Source organism: Megalobrama amblycephala, linkage group LG11 (genome assembly GCF_018812025.1).
Source record: "Megalobrama amblycephala isolate DHTTF-2021 linkage group LG11, ASM1881202v1, whole genome shotgun sequence".
NCBI classification, from domain to species: domain Eukaryota; kingdom Metazoa; phylum Chordata; class Actinopteri; order Cypriniformes; family Xenocyprididae; genus Megalobrama; species Megalobrama amblycephala.
Window position 1 is genome coordinate 18,374,564 of NC_063054.1, and position 20,024 is coordinate 18,394,587.

Below are 20,024 nucleotides of genomic sequence, written 5' to 3' on the forward strand. Positions count from 1 at the left end.
ACACAACAGCTCAATTTGTCTCTTTTGACCGTTATTCTGTCTAATTCTGGCCTGTCCCTGCTCTCTTGACCACATAGCAGGCTAATTGTATGGCTGTGATTAGTTATACGAGTATAAATAAGCATTTACAATTTCCTCAGCATCCAAACTGTCATTGCGATCCATTGTTTTCCTATAGTTTATATTGATCGTGTTCCCTTCAGTGACGTCACGTCCGATTTGGCATTTTTCAGATGCGGAAGTAAAATTCTCTCACAAAAAACGACTCCAGAAGCCTATGTAGCGTATTTATGCGTGTTTTTTCAAGAAAATCTATTTCATACATTATTTTTCTACACATTGAATCACTAAAGCTCTAACCTGCAATATGCCCTTTAAGTGCAAATAACAAACACCTGTCTCTTGTTGCAGTAATTGGCGTGGAGAGAGTATAAAACGCCAGGAGAAACAGGAGCGAGTGAGAGAGAGAAGGACTGCTGGCTGCCACACTCCAGGATTCCTGTGTTTATTTTAGTTGGAGTGATTTTCTTGATTTATGACCGTTTTGTGCCTGTCTGCACACATTTGTTTTTGTGTTGAAAATAAAGAGCAGTCAGCAGACGAAAGCCGACCCTGTTGTCTTCCCTCCTACAAACTCGAACATTGTTACACTGGTGCCGAAACCCGGGAGGGAAGATGGATGCCGCCGCCACAACTGCGTCCTCCGCTACACCATTTGCAGAGCTGATTACATCCCTCGCGGTCATGCAACACGACCAACATCAGGCCCTGCTGGACTTATGACATGATCAAGAGAGGCGGTTCCAAGCCGTCCTCCAAGCCCAGCAGGAAGACCGCGAGAGGTTCCGGAGCTGGATAGACCGGGAGGTTCGGCCGGAAGCCACGGTCCATCAAGCTGTGCCCGCCCATCTCCCGCTCAACAAGATGGGGCCTGAGGACGACCCGGAGGCGTTCTTGGACTTATTTGAGAAAGCGGCCGAGGTCCACGGATGGCCGCGGGACCAGTGGCCGATGCGCCTGGTCCCATTGCTCTCCGGGGAGTCCCAGGTAGCGGCACAGCAACTTCCGGTGCGGAATCTCCTGGTCTTCGAGGATTTGAAGAGAGCCATCATTCAGCGGGTCGGCCGGAGTCCTGAGCAGCACCGCCAACGCTTCCGCTCCCTGGAGCTTGGCGAGTCCGGCTGACCCTTCGTGTTGGCCCAACAGCTCCGGGACTCCTGCCGCAAATGGTTGCTGGCCGACGGAAGCGACGTGGAGGAGATCATCGATCGAGTGGTGCTGGAGCAATTCGTCACTCGGCTTCCTAGAAGAACGGCCGAGTGGGTCCAGTGCCACCGCCCCACGTCGCTGGAGTCGGCTATCCATCTCGTGGAGGACCATAGGGGGGGACCAGGGGGGTGGGACTGGCACCGGCCGGGTTGGACCCCGCCCCTGTTTCTCCGCTCTCTCCACGTCAGCCACTTAACCCACTCCCTGCCACTTGAGCGGCGGGGAAGTCTGGGCCGGCCTGCTGGCGTTGCGGGGACCCGGACCATTTTGTGGATAGGTGTCCCGTTATGGAGGTGGGGACGATGATCCGGGTCCCGGATGTCCCGCAGGCTGCCCCCGGTCAGGCTGGGTGGTACCAAATACCTGTGAGTATCAAGGGGGGTACCTATCAGGCATTGGTGGATTCAGGATGTAACCAAACCTCAATCCATCAAAGTTTGATACAATCCGGGGCATTGGATACGAGCCGCATGGTTAAAGTACGGTGTGTGCACGGGGACGTGGTTGAGCATCCTATTTTGCTGGTCATTATTAAATTTCGGGGACAAAAGCATAGTGTTGAGGTGGCAGTTAATCCGCACCTCCGGCATCCGTTAATTTTGGGGATGAATTGGCCAGCGTTTAAAGAATTATTGGGAATTTTATGTACGGATGCCTCTTGGGGGGAAAATGCGTCGGAGGGGAGTGAGAGTGTGCAGGTGGGAGAGACTGAACCGGGACCACTGAGTACTGCCTCGGGGGAACAGAGCAAAATCGAGAGAATTATTCTCCGGGAATTCACGAGAATGTGCGCAGGTGGTGCGCGGCTTGTCGTTAATGTCAGTTGGTAAACCCACCGGCCACCCCAAAAGCGCCTTTGCGCCCCCTTCCATTAATGCAGGTCCCCTTCGAGAGAATTGGCATGGACCTCATCGGGCCATTAGAGCGATCAGCACGAGGACATCGTTTTGCATTAGTCATTGTAGATTATGCAACACGATATCCAGAAGCAGTGCCGCTCCGCAACATTTCCGCTAAGAGTGTTGCTGACGCACTGTTTTCTTTAATCTCCTGAGTGGGGATTCCCAAGGAAATCCTCACTGATCAGGGCACGGCGTTTATGTCACGGACATTACGCGAACTTTACGAATTATTGGGCATTAAATCGATTCGGACCAGCGTCTTTCACCCACAAACGGACGGGCTGGTCGAACGGTTTAATCGCACGCTTAAGACAATGATTCGTAAATTCGTTCAGGAAGACGCCAAAAATTGGGACAGATGGTTGGAACCCCTGTTGTTCGCTGTGCGAGAGGTCCCGCAAGCCTCCACGGGGTTTTCCCCCTTCGAGTTGCTCTATGGTCGCCAGCCCAGAGGGGTGTTGGACGTCATAAGAGAGACTTGGGAGGACGGACCTTCTCAATCTAAAAACGAAATTCAGTTTGTGATGGACCTGAGAACAAAACTCCACACTTTGGGGCGGCTCTCTATGGAGAATTTGTTACAGGCCCAGGACAAACAGAGCCGGCTGTATAACAGGGGAACCAATTTGCGTAAATTTGCACCGGGAGATAAAGTGCTTGTATTACTCCCAACGTCAAGTTCAAAATTACTTGCAAAGTGGCAAGGACCGTTTGAGGTCACACGGCAAGTGGGAGAGCTCGATTATGAGGTAATACGCTCAGATAGGAGAGGAGCACGTCAAATTTATCACCTCAATCTCCTTAAAAAATGGAATGAGGGAGAATCAGTGATGTTGGCGACGGTGATTAGCGGAGAGGATGATCTTGGACCAGAAGCGAATATAAAAAAACAATCTCTTGCTCTGGCCCCAGGGGGAGATCACCTCTCGCCCTCCCAACTCATTGATTTGACTACATTACAGGCAGAGTTTGCTGACGTGTTTTCTCCCCTACCTGGTCGTACAAACCTCATTCAGCACCATATCGCGACAGAGCCGGGCGTGGTGGTTCGCAGCCGGCCTTATCGCTTGCCTGAACACAAGAAAAAAGTGGTTCAGGAGGAATTAGGGGCAATGCTTGAAATGGGGGTAATAGAAGAACCCAACAGTAACTGGGCGAGCCCGATAGTTTTGGTTCCTAAGATGGACGGCTCAGTGCGGTTCTGTGTGGATTTTAGCAAGGTGAATGCTGTGTCGAAATTCGACGCATATCCAATGCCGCGGGTTGACGAATTGCTTGACCGGCTTGGTTCGGCTCGTTTTTTTTCGACATTGGACTTAACGAAGGGTTATTGGCAGATCCCCTTGTCTCCATTATCCAGAGAAAAAACAGCTTTCACGACGCCGTTTGGATTACACCAATTTGTTACACTTCCTTTCGGGCTGTTCGGGGCACCGGCTACCTTTCAGCGGCTGATGGATAAGGTGTTGCGGCCCCATGGTGCATATGCGGCTGCCTACCTAGATGATATCATTATATTTAGTAATGATTGGCAGCGGCATATGCAGCATGTGAGGGCGGTATTGAGGTCGCTGAGAGGAGCTGGGCTCACGGGGGCTGCAGTCCGGATGGCTCCCCGGCCTGAGTCGGGCGGTGGGGGTATGTGGCAAGGGGGGCGTGGTTTAGCGAACCCTGCTGCGAGGGAGAGCGTCAAGAGAGGCGCGGTGAGTGAGTGGGTTAAGTGCAAATAACAAACACCTGTCTCTTGTTGCAGTAATTGGCGTGGAGAGAGTATAAAACGCCAGGAGAAACAGGAGCGAGTGAGAGAGAGAAGGACTGCTGGCTGCCACACTCCAGGATTCCTGTGTTTATTTTAGTTGGAGTGATTTTCTTGATTTATGACCGTTTTGTGCCTGTCTGCACACTTTTGTTTTTGTGTTGAAAATAAAGAGCAGTCAGCAGACAAAGCCGACCCTGTTGTCTTCCCTCCTACAAACTCGAACATTGTTACAGTAATCATTCTGAATGGGCGCTTTATTAGGGCCCGGTTCAGATGTCTGAGATCGAGGATGGGTCTGAGACCTCCATCCTTCTTGGGCATGAGGAAGTAACGGCTGTAGAAGCCTGACTCGCCTTGGGCTTGAGGAACCACTTCTATGGCCAGCATAGTGTTCACCTCAGAGTGTAGGACATGCACATCCTCCCTCGTCATAGAGGTTGGGACCACGCCGTTGAATAATGGGGCCTTTTGAGCAAACTGGAGTACATAACCACATTTTATTATACACCCATTTTGATGGAAAATATAGTTTTGTCATGCAAAACAAAATGCACATAAGCTAAAATGTTGGTCAACACAACTAAGTTATGACTAATAACAATTAGCTTCTGCCATGATTGTTTATTTGGCACAATTTCAACTAGGGGAAAAAACAGGGGCACAGATACAGTATGTATGAAACCACAGGTTGTATATAAGAGCACAGTTTATTAAGTTCACTCAAAAGACAAAAATACTAATATAGCAGCACTATTTGTATATGTGTCTGGTATTTTGATAGGAATCTTATTATTATTAAATATATAATTAATGAATAATTTGTTAAAATTATAGTTAAAATAAAACTGAATGAACAAATTTCTGTGTGCATATTCCCTGAACTGAAACATAAATTTCAGATCTGTTTGGTTACTGACATTCTTCTAAATATCTTCTTTTGTGTTCAGCAGAACAAAGAAATTCATACAAGTTTGGAACTACTTGAGGCTGAGTAAATGATGACAGAATTTTTATTTTTGGGTGAACTATTCCTTTAAGAAAGACATAAAATATATTCTTTCTAACTACAGCAGCCATAGACTACATTAAAATATGCAATCATATGAGTCAAAGTGAAGAACAGAAAAAAATGGGAACAAGATTGGTTTCGATACTGAATTTAAAACACCCGAATGAACAGGAATATTTATGCAAGACTAATCAAATAACTCTGCTGAGTTCAGAAGGGCTCTAAGACAGATGTGAACAAAAATGGATTGTCTGAAAGAGACACATGACTACAAAATAAAAAATAAGACAAAGCAAGTTTCTGTGATCAAAACTTCACAAAATCAAAAGGGATGTCCACTGTCACATCATCATGATGAGGATCCTGAAACGTCAGCCTCTAGATATAATTACAACAGAAAGGCATAAGATTTTGGTTGCAGGTTGTTCGCAAACAGAACTAGTTCAGAAAAAAAAAATCTTAAGGTAACTGACCTGAATCATCTATCCGTTCCATCTCAGAAAGCATCCCTTTCCAGCCTTTGTGATTTGGGAAATCCACTATCACATCTTCAAATTTGATATCTAGCCAGATCAGAGGACAAACCTACTTACAAAACATTTTTTCCAAGAGCAACTCCATGTATACTAAATGTAAATGTGTGGATATGTTAAAAATATGGAAGTAGTTTATATATTAAGTTTGTTCTATGAGAATAACACACAAATCTTGCCTTTTACAACACCCATGCTCTGGTGTGTGACACTGCCCCAGTTATGTTTTGGGGTAGTTATGGAAGGTTTCACTCTGACTCTGTCTCCAACCTTGATGTCAACTGAAATGTTTGTTGACAAATCTATGCAAGTAAAATATTACAGAAAGCATATTCACTTACAAATATAATCAGATGCAAATAAATAAATAAATAAATGCATAGGAAGATTACCTGTACAAGTGCCGGTCACAAGCTCCATTTCTGAAACTATACCAGTCCAATTTTTATGCTCAGGGAAATCAACAATCAAAGACTCACCCTGGATTTCTGCAGAATTTAAAAAGAAACAATCAAAATAATCATAAATTCCTCAAATATATGTACTTTATTTTCACTCAGTGATACACAGTGAGTCTACAAAAAAATCCTTCATCATTTCATTTATTTTAGTAACAATCACAGTGTCTTGAATACGCATGCCTTATAGGCCTATTAGTGATTTAATCAAGACAGTCAGTGCTCCTACTTTTAACAACACCAATGCTTTTGTGAGTGACTGCTCCCCATTTGTGTGTTGGAGTAACAACAGACGGCTTCACGCAGACTTTGTCTCCAATCTTAATACTGGACTCGAGACCTGAAGATCCTGAAATGCAAAAAGTGTTGTGAAGATCTGAGAGAGATTTAATAGCTGCAACTTAAATGTCATGGACACATTATAATGATACTGTGTATTATTACCAAACTCATCATCATTGGTTACTATGTCCATTTCAGATGAAATTTCTTTCCAATTTGCATGTTCATGGAAGTCAACAATCAGACTGTTATCATATTTGATGTCTAAACAGAGAACAAGTTAATATTGTAAAGCATACACTTGAATGAGGATTGCTTAATAATAGATTTATTTGTGGGGAAAAAACAGATCTTGTCTTTTATCACCACCATTTTTATGTGTGACAGGGGTGGGTGGTATGATCAAAATCTTATATCACAATATGAGTAACTGTATTTCATGATAACGATAATGTCACCAGCAGTTGCAAGGAACACACAATGAAGATGAAAATATAACATCTTTAATAATCCACTCAGAAGGTAATACCAAAACAAGATAAGCAACTGCTATGCGTAAACATGTCCAGACAAATGAACACTGAAAAGACAGCAACTAAATACAAAGCAAATGGGAAATAATGACAAACACCTGTGATGATTAATGAATCTCTATAGTAACTAATAAGTGGTGGGAAACTAAACAAAGGGACACATGTGACTGAAAATAATAAACTAAATGTCCATGAAAATGAAACTAAGATCAAAATAACTGAATGTTCGTGACATTACACCCCCTCCCAGAAGGCGTGACCTCGTGCCAGAATAAAAAACAAACAAATGAGGGAGGGAGGGAGTGTGGGGGCTTTGGAGGAGGTTGAGGAGTTGGTGAAGGGCTGGAAAAAACAGGCAGACAGATAGGCAGTGAACCCACAGAGGAGTAGATGGTGGGAGCATCCAAGGTGGTGATGACAAGAGTGGCCAGAAGGTGCAGACCCAGAGAGCAGTTTGGACAGCAGCCCACAGCGAAGTCGACGGCGGGAGGAGCCACGGTGTAAAGGTGACTGTCAACATCCGGGTGATGACTGGCAGGGATGGAGATGATGTCAGAGAATCCCAGGACGGAGACAGAACTGATGGGCTTGAGTAACACCACTGGCTCTGAAGACCAAGGTGAGGATGTGGCGACGAACACTCAAGGTGAAGCCTGAGTGCCTTAGGCAGAGCCAGTGTGCTCAAGGACCAAGGTGGATGCAGAGGGAGGGCAGAGCCCTCTGGAGCCAAAGGGGTGCAGAGGCACAGCAGAAGGCTCTTAAGTCCGTGGCACAGGCAGGGTGACGGCTGACTGAGGTGAAGCCAGAGGGACGAGGGAGCCTGGTGGAGCCGAGGCTGGAAGGAGCCAAGGAAGCACAACAGTTTGATGGGTCGAGGAGGAGCGAAGGGGTCAGAGGCTGTAGGCGGAGATGAAGGATTCTCTTGCTTAGGCGCAGCAGGAGAGCTGAGGCGGGGCTGGGCTGGAGGACTAGCTGAGATTTGTAAAGGAGGGGGGAAAGGGAGGCTAGGTGGGATCGAAAACAATAATTCACAGTCATTATGCTGGGATGAACCAGCGATGATGAAGGCACAGATGATGATAATATAGATGATTCAGGATGGGGAAGGGTGGGAAGCATTACCTCCGTGTCCCAATCTATTAAACAGTCCTCAGTCTTGAGCTCCACCAAGACTCCCACAATGGTTGCTGGCTCACACCCCTGGTCAGACTCACTTTGGGGCATCGGCTCCGGGGCAATGGTTGGCGCTGTCGTCACAGGTGGCTCACTCGCGGTGGGTGGATGCTCTCCATCTGACGCTGGGTGTCCATTTGGCGCTGTGGGCTAAGCTCTAGGTCTGGCTGCAAGACATCGTCGAGGTGTGGTTGGACGAGGCTGCGGTCATCCAAGTCTCCAGGGTCTAGCAATTACTGCGGGGCATGGCGAAGCAGAGACTTCATCCAGACAACACCGATATCCCTCCATTAAGCAGACATCATCGACATAACAAACATTACCTTGTGACTACACATGGGTGTATTACACTGGCAGCTTGATGGCAGGTGATCAAAAACTCCTTTATGTACTCCTCAATAGCTCTGCCGTTCAGGAAAAATAAATACAGTCCCTCTGTTCAAAAGTTGGTTAGTTTCCCATCCATGTGGAAACATTAATGGAGGTGATCTCCATTTTCTTGTTAGGTCTGGTCATCTGTCACCAGCAGTTGCAAGGAACACACGATGAAGATGAAGATCAGATATAATAATATAAACGAGATATAAGCAAGCATAACCAACTGCTATGTGTAAATGTGACCAGACAAATGAACACTGAAAAGACTGCAACTAAATACAGACCCTGTATCCCAATATGCATACTATTCTCCCCATACCTAAATAGTACTGAATATTACGAATGTCACACACTATTTAGGATGGATAGTATGCACATTGAGACGTAATCAGGGACAATGCAGCACAGCAACATCACATCAACGTAGCCGCAATAGAGAGTCCAATAGTCCAAAATCTCTACCGGTGGACAAATTTCTACCAGTTAATCATGTCTACCGCTATATCGCCCATCCCTGTGACGTAAGCACCTCAGTTATGTTTTGGGGTGGTAATAGAAGCTTTCACTTTAACTTTCACTTTTTTGTCTCCCATCTTAATGCCAACTAGCACATGCATGTGCCCATGACCTCTTATAAAGAGCATTATTGTTGACAAATTTGAGAGAAGTAAAATATTACAGTAGGCATTTTAAGTGCACAACACAACATTTAAGCTGCAGCAAAAATGAATTAAATACATAAATAAATAAATAAAGTTTGCAGTTATTTGAATGATAATGTCTTTAAATACAGTCAATTACCTGAATTAGTGCTGGCCACAGTCTCCATTTCTGAAACTATACCAGTCCAGTTTTTTTGCTCAGGGAAATCTACAGTCAAAGACTCACCCTGAATTTCTGCAAATGTAAAACAAATCATTAAAATAAAGTATGCTGCTTTTTCTGTTTTTCAGTGAGCCTATACAATAATTTATTTCCCCATTCATCATTTTCAGACATTTGCATGACTAATATAAGTGATGAAATTAATGCCAGTTAGTGCTCTTACTTTTAACAACACCAATGCTTTTGTGAGTGACTGCTCCCCATTTGTGTGTTGGAGTAACAACAGATGGCTTCACACGGACTTTGTCTCCAATCTTAATATTGGAGTCTACACTTGAAGGTCCTGAAATGTCACATGGAGGTGTGAGATGAGTGTTTGATGGAAAACTCTGATAAGATTATTCTCTCATAGATCAAATGTGGTTGCTTTAAACACTTTGTGCCTCATCCTTCAGATGAACAACTGTTTCGTAGAAGTAGAATCTCTAGATTTTTACTGCTAGGACTCATATTTCTGCTGGAGCTGCAATTTTTCAAACATTTATTTACCCATCTCATCATCATTAGTTACTTGCTCCATTTCAGAGAGAATTCCTTTCCAGTTTGCATGTCCAGGGAAGTCAACAACCAGACTGTCATCACCTTTAATGTCTAAACAGAACAAGTTCATATTGTAACACTTGTACTTGAGTGAGGATTTTTTGATAATCTGAATGATTTGTGCAAGGAAAAATGTATAGCTCTTGCCTTTTACCACACCCACACTCTTATGTGTGACGTTTCTACCCCAGTTATGTTTTGGGGTAGTTATGGAGGGTTTTACTCTGACTCTGTCTCCAACTTTGATGTCGACTGAAGCGTTCTTTGTTAACAAATCTGAAACAAGCAAAATATTACAAACTGCTCATATGCAAAATTAAATATTCAGTTTGACAGTTTAATGTTCAACATGCTTCTGCATGCTTTTGTGTGATGAATACAGTAGATTACCTGAACCAACACTGGTCACATGCTCCATTTCTGAAACTACACCAGTCCAGTTTTTTTGTTCGGGGAAATCTACAGTCAAAAACTCACCCTGAATTTCTGCAGAAGTAAAAACAAAAAATTAATAATATAAACTATGTTCCATTTTCTCAATCTGTAATAGTCATTCAGTGAGACTGCAATTTATATTTTCGTTACTTCATTTATTGTGCAAACGGCAGGAATTTTCATGCCTAATATAAATGATCAGATCAATATCAGTCAGTACTCTCACTTTTGACAACACCAATACTAATGTGAGTAACCGATCCCCATTTTTGTGTTGGAATAACAACAGACGGTTTCACGCGGACTCTGTCTCCAACTGCAATGTCAAATGGAGTCCTCTTTGTTGACAAATCTGAAACTGAAAGAAAAAGATTACAGGAAACCATTTAATCACTCATAAATACAATTAGATGCAAGAAGTCATGAAATTAATTTATAAATGTATGCATTTACCTTTATTAATTGTTTTGTTTATTTCCTGCATACATGTAGTCTCCAGTCTCCCAGTAAGTTCACATACAAGTTTGTTTATGTCCTCAAAAGAGCAGCACGGCTGAAATGAGAGACTGGGGAACTCATCAGATCCAGATGAAGAGGACATAGACTCATAATTCTGTGCGGGGAAAATATTCAAATTAATTAATATAACTTTAAAAACAACTGGCAAAAGTCACACTTTTATAAATGTCAAATATCTGAACAGTTCTTTATGTCTTATAATGCTGGCCTGGCTCTTAATGTATAATCACATTGCGTATGGTGGTTGTACCTGAAGAAAGTGGATGTTGTCATCTGTCTGTAGAAGTGTATCTAGGACTCCTTCCCTCTCCTTCAGCTCAGTAATTTCCTCCTCCAGCTTATCTTGTAGTTTTGCACCCTGATCCAGATCGGCCTTTTCTTGAGCTTTTATCTTTTCAATTACTTCATTACTTCTTTTCTCAATAAGTTTGACTAATTCAGTGAAGACTCTCTTACTGTTCCTCACAGCATCCTTTGCAGAATCCTGATGAGAACCAAAACAAAACCAAAATGTTATCTTTTCACTGTTATTTACAATTGCAAGATCCATCACCCCAGTGATTAACCCTTGTTTCAGCTGATAAACCATTCGGTTTAAAAGTGAATGTTATTTGTTTTACCCTAGAACTTACTGAATGTGACGTGATGTCCACTTTCATCTTCTGCAGCTCTTTTTCTTTTGCCTGGATTGTCTGCTTGACTTTTGTCTGAGTGTCTGTGAGTTTCATCTAAGGGCAAATCAATCACAGTCTGTTTAATCTCACTGAAAACATTTGTGAAAGCGTTTTGAAAGTTATTGAAGAAAAAATGATGGACATCTTCACCTGTTTCTCATTGCGCTCTATTGTAGACGGCACTGTGTCATGTCCCTTATGGTCATCCATTAAGCAGTGCATGCAGACACAAATCTGGTCTGTTCTACAGAAAACCTCAAGGAGCTTGTCATGTTTGGAGCATATTGGCATGACGGTAGCTTTCACCAGCTTGTGTTTCTTCAGGGCTGGAACGTTATAGTGTGGACGTAAGTGTGTTTCACAGTAAGAGGCTCGACACTCCAGACAAGACTTGACAGCTTTGAACACTTCTCCAGAGCAGAAATCACATGCAATCTCTCCAGGTCCAGCAAGACTTTGAGTCTCTGACACTTGTAGCTTTGTGTCCCTCAGTTTCTCCATTATTTCAGCAAGTATTGTATTTCTGTTGAGCGGAGGCTTTGGTTTGTAGGTCTGTCTGCACTGTGGACATTTATAGGTCGCTTTCTGATCTTTTGTATTCCAGCATTCATTGATACAGCTCATGCAGTAACTGTGTCCACAAGGAATTGTCACGGGATCGTTCAGCAAGTCCAAACATATCGAGCAGCTGTACTGGTCGTGATCTCCGAGTATAGCCTCTGCCATTTTGCTTACAACACGTTCTAAAACACTGCAAAATATTTATCTTGATATTGCTGATTAACAGAGGGTGTTTATCAAAGACCTACTCGAGTTAGAAAAGTAGTGTCTTGTAAAATCTAAAGAGAGAGAGAGTGAAAGTGAAAGTAAAGAATTGGTGTAATACGTAACTACCGTGATAAAACTATTTCCTGAAATACACAAACAACACAAACAGGCTAAAAGTTTACAGAATTGAAAAATATTCTTATATTTACCTGATGACAATCCGTTGTGTGTTTCATAGTAAGGTGGCAGGACACGTTCAAAAAATTCTGACCCTTGGTCTATTTTACAGCTTGAAATGTTTGTTCAAAGTGCACGTTTGTCACAATTTCATTGCGTATTAAAATATACTTATTTAGAAATAGTCTTACGCGCAGACATAAAAAGGAACAAAGAAAAAAACTCAGTTAAAAAGCGTAATAAGATTCGAGCCTACTGTGTAAACGTAAGGCTATGAGTGCGTTTCCTTGTTTGTGTGTGTGTGTGTGTGTGTGTGTGTGTGTGTGTGTGTGTGTTAAATACAACCACTAGATGGAGACACTGAATAGAGAAGAATCTTCAGTTTCAATCTTTTATGTCACAATAAACTTTCTTCTTCTTTTAAAATATATGGGATTGTTAACACAGTCAAATAATCAGATACATTAAACAAATGTAAATCCTTTGACACCATCATTCAGTCTTATCAACATTGATGTGGAGACAAATTCTCTCCAAGATTCAATGTTTTCAAGGTAGCAAGTGAAGAACTTAAATGTCACCTGATTTAAGTGGACTAAACTATTGTCAGCAAAATGAAGTCACACAGTTAGACAGTCACTGTTTAGAGTCACTATGGAAGAACACAGATTCACCACAAACTGGCAAAAAAAAAGGGGGTCTGTCCTTTTGATAGCATTGGAAACAGTACTGCAGAGACCAACCTCACAGTATTAAAGCAATGAAAGTCATGGCTCACTTTTTCAGAATATGGAAAACCATGAATCATGTTATTGTTTTTACTGCCAGACCACTGAAGGCAGACAGCTTAGTACTTTCCAGTGTCCCTGCCAAATTAACTAAATTATAATAGGCCTAATTTTGTATTTTTAAAGACACAGATGGGGTATTATTTTCCATTAGCATTCAGCAGGATGCAGAACCTAATGCACAGAATTTCTAGTTAACTTTACCCTTACTGTAGCAGAACTGTAAAAATGCATGGACAAGATATTGAAAATGTGGTCAAAAATACATTTTAAACTTAACATTATTGTTATAATCATTATAACAATAATGTTAAGTTTAAACATTTAAAGTTTAAACAACGTTCCCCACCCGTTATAATGAATCTGCTTTGATTTTATTCACTTAAATTGTTCCACTTGACAAAGGGCAGTGACATAAAAATACCTCTGAAAATTTCCAGCTGTTTCCCAACACATAGGAATAAAATATCATTTTGTTTTTCCTCAGAATAGATATATATATATATTTTTTTTTTTAGGTTTTATGGTTTGTATCTCTTCCAAATGCCCAGTTTATCAAATGTCTGTATTCTCCAGGATACAGAAACCATTTAAATTAAATTAATTGATTCAATTTGAGTATGCTATAGGAATTAATTACATAAAAGGAATACAGCTTCACAGAGGTTAAAAAGCAACCCTGAAAACCACGTGTAATGTGCAAATGTATAATATATTTTCTGATGCTGCCTTCAATTTACTGTAGCCTAACTTATTTTTTATTTATTTTTTTTTAAAGTGAATCTTTCAAAATTAACATTAACTGATTTTCTGAATGTTGTCTTTGGGCTGTGGGAATGGCTGAGAAATGGGACCAATAAATAACCCAGTGTGTGCTTTGTGAAATCATAAATTCGTGCATGTCCATTTGATTTTTAAGATTCCTCAAAAACAAGATGTGCATTGTTGAAGTTGGGGCCCATGGGTAGAATCACAGACGCTTTTGTTCGGGGCTCCCCGTTCCTGCGATGGCCTGCTGTCGATCAAGATGCAAGCGTCCGCCCCCATCGGCCCTTTCACTGCTGCAGCTGGCTGCCTCTTGCTGCTTGCCGTATGCTCACTGCAATCTGTGCTGGAGAGGCCGAAGGAGCTGCAGCTCCAGTATTAAACCAGGCCCACGAAACGCTTATGACGCTCGCCACCAAAAAACACAAATATCACGAGGTAAGTCTTAACGTACTGTGATGTGCGATTTAAATAAAATCTATATTATGTAGTCGCACCGCTTTAGAAGATCTCGATCCGCGATGGTTAAATGCGCGGTCGATTTCGAAAAGCGGCATGTTTGCGGAAGTGACCGTGCGGTCCATGTTTAGCCGCCCCTGTTATTTGCCTTTACATGTCATGTGTGTTTCCGAAGTATATATTTCACTCTCATGTGCATTTTGTCGACACGGTAAACGTGCGGAAAAGTTGAAGATGCTGTTTGGGTTGGCCGTAAACGAGGCGAAGTTGACTAGCCAGCGGACCCGTTTGAAAAATCAAAATGGCTTCCATCTTTGTCGTCTCAGCAGAGAGGTTTATACCTTTGTTTCCCCGTCTCGCATGTCAGGGAGTCTGTGAGTAACCTCATTTTTATATTTATCTAGTGGATTATTGTTTATCGAACCTTCGTATTAAGAGTTTGGGTGTTTATTTCACTGGTTATTTATTTTGTTACTTACCCAGTAGCGCACTTTTGACCACGTCAGTGCGGTGGGGGAGGGGAAGTGAGTCTGTCTGGGTGGAGCCTGTATGATACGTTCACTGTGGATGAATTACCCATTGCCCCCCTTCGCTGTAAGTCTTATGTAGTTTAGACTCCAGCTACTGGAAGGATTGTATATTGATTTTTTTTTTTTTTTTTTTTTTTTTACAAATATATATTTCTTTTGTTTAACTTTGTGTCAGTACTTGCAATGTAGAATACCAGTTCTGGAGAATACCTTAACTCTCATACTTAAGGGCACATGGAGATATCCTGCAAATCTTACTAGATATAGAGTGCCGCAGGGATAACACATTTTTGTAGGCCAGCCCAGAAGTTAGCATTACCCTGGTTCCCTTGAGGGGAAAAAAAACTAGTAAGATTTTTATATTGACTTTGGGATAATTGCAGAAAATAAGCGCAGTAATGAACAAAAGTTAATGATTCTCACCAATTTTTCAATCATAATCATAACGCATGAAAACAATTTTTTATGAATGTTGATGCCTAAATGCAATTGACAGAAGTAAAAAGCTAAAGTTAGACTATAAAGAACTTATACCATGCATGCTTGACTTCAACATCACAGAATTTCTGACAAATCTTTTATTCTTTAAAATCTACAGTTTGGAAAGTTCGAGTTAGAATAGTTTTACAAGAGCATGCGTCTAAATACAATGAGGCTGTTGAAGCAGTAGATGCATTTTCCTGTTCGATGTGATGTTTAATATCCTCTGTAGACCCATTTAGCCACTTGTTATAAAAGCATATCATTCATGAGTGTGGTATTACTGATGTCAGAGAATAAAACATGAATGAAAATATCTTGAGCTTTTGTTAACCAGACTTTATTTTTTAGGCATTTATCCAAAAACCTATTGACTTCGGGATGATGGAACTAGAAGTTTAAAAAAATTCTAACTTGTTTCTGGGTTTTAGGACTCATTCCTGCAGCACTCTATTATAAACAGAATACAGTGCTGGTGTACGAAATGTTGGTTGTAGTTTTAGTTGCAGCGGATGTGTGTCAGCTTGCACTCTGGTCTTTTTTTCAACAGTGCTGGGATGTCACCCATGCTTCAGGTAGGAAAACCACCATGCCATTAATATATCTGGATAACAATGTGGTTATGGGTTTAAAGTTCTTGTGTGTGATCTTGGTAACTGTCAAGCAAATCATCTCCATTATGTTAAGTCATCCCTCTTAACATGAAATGACTTTGCAATATATGTGGTGGTTTTTTGTGTGCTTGCACTCAATGGATTTGTTGGTTTGCTTGTTTTGCATAAGAGTTTGATGTGTAAAATGTAACTCATTACCATTGTTTAGCTTTCGTCTTATGTCTTCCCCACCTCTCACCTACCCACCAGTATTTGACAAAAGTAGATCAGAGGTCCCTGTGCCCCCTCCCTACTCCTCCCTACATACATACACACAGTCACATACACGCTCACAAACACTCAGTCGGTCAAGATCTGGTGTGATGACAGATAATGTGCTTTGTCATGCTGGTTGGTGTCATGTGTTTTTCCTATACTGGATGCATGTTTGTTACTTTTAGGCTCCTGTAACCCTGGTTGGCTGGCCACGGAGACAGGGAGTCCTCGTCTCAGTACTGTGGCTCTCCACATTAGACTTTCTGTTTGGGGTATCTACTTTCACCTCCATTTTTATTCATATTCAAAAGCTTGAAGCAAAATTACAACATTTTAGCTAAATCAGTAATTTGATGAAGATTAGTGTAGATTACTTAAAAATTGATTCCCATCATGGGCAAAGATCTACACTACAAAAACAAAGAAAAAAAAAAGCCTTTTTTATACTTTAGGTGGCTGTGGATTAACAATGAATGTAAAGTGTGATCTGTGTCCTCAAAAATATTCTGAAGTGTAGGAGTTTAATGTCAGACTAAAGCATTTTTTTATCCATAGATCTATTAGGCTCTAATTACCAAGTTCTGGTATAATTTATAATCTATTATTCTAATATGCAAGTATTTAGTCATACATTAGTTAATTATCCATTTTTATATATATATATATATATATATATATATATATATATATATATATATATATATATATAATATGATATACACACTCTATTTAAGTGTCCTAAGAGAATAATTTCACTCTGAATTTGTTGTTTTTATGTTTTTGTTAGGCTTTATGCACTGCATTTTCATAGAATGATGCTTTTTGAATTTATCCTTTGTCATTGACATTTCTATTGGTTTTATATTATAGTTCTGATATTGCCAGAATTGACTTTGATTCACTTAACAGGAATGGATGAATGTGAACTGACCATTGCTATCCCATTTTTTTTTTTTTTTTGTCTGTAGGCTAAAACATGTTCTCCAAGGGCACCAAGCGTAAATTTTCCGATGGTGGTGAAGAGCTATCCGACGAAGGCCTGGTAGGTGCCAGAGTGGCATCCTCATACAGCTTGCAACGGCAGTCACTGCTGGACATGTCCCTCATTAAGCTGCAGTTATGCCACATGCTAGTGGAGCCCAACCTCTGCCGCTCGGTTCTCATTGCCAACACAGTCAGACAGATTCAGGAGGAGATGACCCACGATGGCAGCTGGCATATGGTCACCGAAGCATTCTGTGGTGCAGGCCAGAGCCCCTCTGAGCGTTTGGTGGCCACTGAGGTCCTTTGCAGGTCACGGGAGCAGGATGCAGAACCCAAGCTCTTTTCCGTCATCAGCTACGAAGGTTGCCGTGAAGAGGAGGTGGTAGCTGATGAGACACTGTGCTCCGTTTCAGTTAGCGATACTGTCTCTAATGTGTGCCTGGCAGGCCGTATAGGCCAGTGCTGGGAGAAGAATGAGCTCAGTGGCGTAGAGAGGGACGAAGAGGCCCTTGAAGACTCTAGACTTGGTTCAGGAGAAGATGAGGAGGTAGACACAGAGGATGAGGCTTCCACGGAGGGACCAAAGACCATTGGACAAGTTTTTGGGACATTTGAAATAAAAAACGGTTCACCGGGTCCAGACTCTGCTCTTGAGGAGCTATTCTCAGATGTGGACACCTCCTACTATGATCTGGACACCATGCTGACTGGTATGCAGAGTGCACCCAAGATGGGGCCTTATGACCTCCTTGATAGCTTGGGACCTTCACACGGTTCCCCTTCCATAGTGTCCACACCAAACTGTCGTTCTGATCTCAATGAACTGGATCACATCATGGAAATCATTGTGGGTTCTTAGGTTAGACCTTATTCAGAGACTTACACGCTTGTCTTAATGTTAATGGCTTTTCTGTTCCTTATGGAAAGCAAGTAAAGTCTGGAGTCCTTTCAGGGAAAAGAGTTGATGTCTTGTGAAGGATGGCCTTGATTTTATGAGCTGACCATAGTCATTATTTGCATACCCTTTGTATGTTTTAATCATTTTTTTCTGTATTTGTCTGTCCAGACATGGTGTTTTTTTGTTTTTATTTAATTTATTTGTTATACTCATGACACTACAGAGAGCAGAACAAGATGTATACAAGTTGTAAAGCTTGGGATATTTTCATAAGGAGACAAAAGATTGTCTAAAATGTGTACATAAATATATATTTTCTACAATAGATTTTTCTTGTAATATGTTACTGTACATTATGTACATGTTCTACAAATTGATTTTAAACGAAGAGATTAGATTCTTATGAGCAACAACTCAACTTTTCTGTTTATCAAAATCCATAAACTGAAGGAATTTAATTCAATACTACAGTATGCAAAATGCACCAAATATACATACAGTGATGCATGTTTTACATTTATGTGCTCATTTGCACAAAGTATTTTTTTTTTTCCTCTCAAGGTTTGATTGCAGTTGGCTGTCAATCAGCTCAGCCGTAGGTTTGGTTTTGTTGTTAGACGTCAAAGTTCTTATATTTTGCCTAATCAACAAATGAATTATATGGGGCCAACCCATTCTGTATTGTGACTTAATTTATTTAATTTATTTACTGCAAACGGTGAGTGTTGGCTGTGGTCAAACTCAGGGCGGCATTTTAACTCTAGGGGACTGATTGACCAAAGCCTTTTGCTCATAGAAAATCGGTCACAGAATTAGTGCTTTGTAAGTTGATTTGCACCAATCATTGGTTTAAGTATTGATTTTAAGCAAGTTAACTGTTTTAATATGGGTGAATGGCTTTAGTATATCTGTCTATTAGTCCTCTAGACCCCTCATAATGAGAAGGCATTTGTCCAGTTCTATGCATTAAGTGTCATAACACACTTTCTATGTATGAAGTGTTTAAAATGCATTTAGTACAGTATTCTTTTTTATACTTCAGAATCAGTCAACAAGAGATGGTTTTATTTTACCCAACATTTCCCCCAGTTGTTACATATATAGTTTGTTTGGTTTTGTCTAAAGTAAAGTTTTGCATAAACCATGTTTGTGCAAATTATTGGTTATTACACTTTGATAATTGTTTTCTTCAACATTGTCTCACTTCAATTCTAAGAGGATGTTTTTTATTGTATGATCTTAAACTAGTATAGAGTATAAACATTTTATATGAGCATTGTAGCTTTTTTAACGTTTTTTAATAAAAGGTACAACTTATGAAAATTCTGTGTGTTTTTTTCTCCTGCAATCAAGTATTAAGCTGTCATCATAGTCATCAACGTCTGTAGTTGAACATTGAGAACTTTTGTTGGATGAGAAGGGTGACATTTGAAGTGGCAAGATTACCCAGTAACTGAGTTGGGTATTGGGTGTAAGTGAAGACGTGGTTTTGGTGTCGATTTACTTTTCTAAACCGTTTTAAAGATATGCTAAAATGTTTTCATTTAGCGAAGAATTGACTTATTAATTCTTCTTAGTAATACCAGGAAAACACAAAACGTATATATTAATTTGCGCAAAACTTAAATTTTTACAAGAGCGTAAAACATAAAATCGACGTCACGGTTCTGTATGGAGTGAATTCTCATGCAAGTGACGTCAGCAGATTTGACTCAGTGAACATCAATGTTTAAATCCCTCCGCTGCTCGCGAATATTATTAGGTGGTTGTATTTCAGAAAATGTTGTATTATCCAACCCACATAATTCTGAGTTCTTATTACCTAATGTATCAGATTCATCTAAAAAATAGATATATACAAAGCGTTATTTAGAGAAATTCTACTATGAATCAAATATAGCTGTTATCATCTAACGTTATAGTATTCAGATAGTTTCCTTAAATAGATATTAATTGC

General features: G+C 40.9%; 2 protein-coding genes across 16 annotated transcripts; one reads left to right on the forward strand and one right to left on the reverse strand.

Moving 5' to 3' along the window:
* Positions 1-4,922: 4,922 nt before the first annotated feature.
* On the reverse strand, positions 4,923-14,853 carry ftr97 (finTRIM family, member 97). 5 transcript variants are annotated; one of them, XM_048206500.1, is made up of 17 exons: positions 14,786-14,853; positions 11,500-12,100; positions 11,308-11,403; positions 10,926-11,159; positions 10,610-10,769; positions 10,383-10,514; positions 10,112-10,207; positions 9,869-9,997; positions 9,671-9,772; positions 9,345-9,464; positions 9,098-9,193; positions 6,375-6,476; positions 6,160-6,279; positions 5,865-5,960; positions 5,652-5,774; positions 5,413-5,502; positions 4,923-5,317 (listed from the first exon to the last, which is right to left on the reverse strand). In XM_048206500.1, the coding sequence occupies exons 2-17, from the start codon at positions 12,073-12,075 to the stop codon at positions 5,289-5,291; spliced, it is 2,301 nt and encodes a 766-aa protein (XP_048062457.1). In that variant the 5' UTR covers positions 12,076-12,100; positions 14,786-14,853; the 3' UTR covers positions 4,923-5,288. The 5 variants fall into 5 exon arrangements, with proteins under 5 accessions (XP_048062457.1, XP_048062456.1, XP_048062455.1 ...); XM_048206499.1 differs by lacking the exon at positions 14,786-14,853 and adding an exon at positions 12,327-14,151; XM_048206498.1 differs by lacking the exon at positions 14,786-14,853 and adding an exon at positions 12,327-14,151 and having other exon boundaries at positions 11,500-12,188.
* cdca4 (cell division cycle associated 4) lies at positions 14,122-19,390 on the forward strand. Of its 11 annotated transcripts, none has more exons than XM_048206506.1 (4): positions 14,147-14,285; positions 15,867-15,891; positions 16,371-16,457; positions 17,154-19,390. In XM_048206506.1, exon 4 carries the CDS (start codon positions 17,162-17,164, stop codon positions 18,026-18,028), a length of 867 nt encoding a protein of 288 aa, XP_048062463.1. In that variant the 5' UTR covers positions 14,147-14,285; positions 15,867-15,891; positions 16,371-16,457; positions 17,154-17,161; the 3' UTR covers positions 18,029-19,390. The 11 variants fall into 11 exon arrangements, with proteins under 11 accessions (XP_048062470.1, XP_048062463.1, XP_048062461.1 ...); XM_048206507.1 differs by lacking the exon at positions 14,147-14,285 and adding an exon at positions 14,343-14,900; XM_048206508.1 differs by lacking the exon at positions 14,147-14,285 and adding exons at positions 14,343-14,680; positions 14,790-14,900 and having other exon boundaries at positions 15,867-16,457.
* The last annotated feature ends 634 nt before the right edge of the window (positions 19,391-20,024 follow it).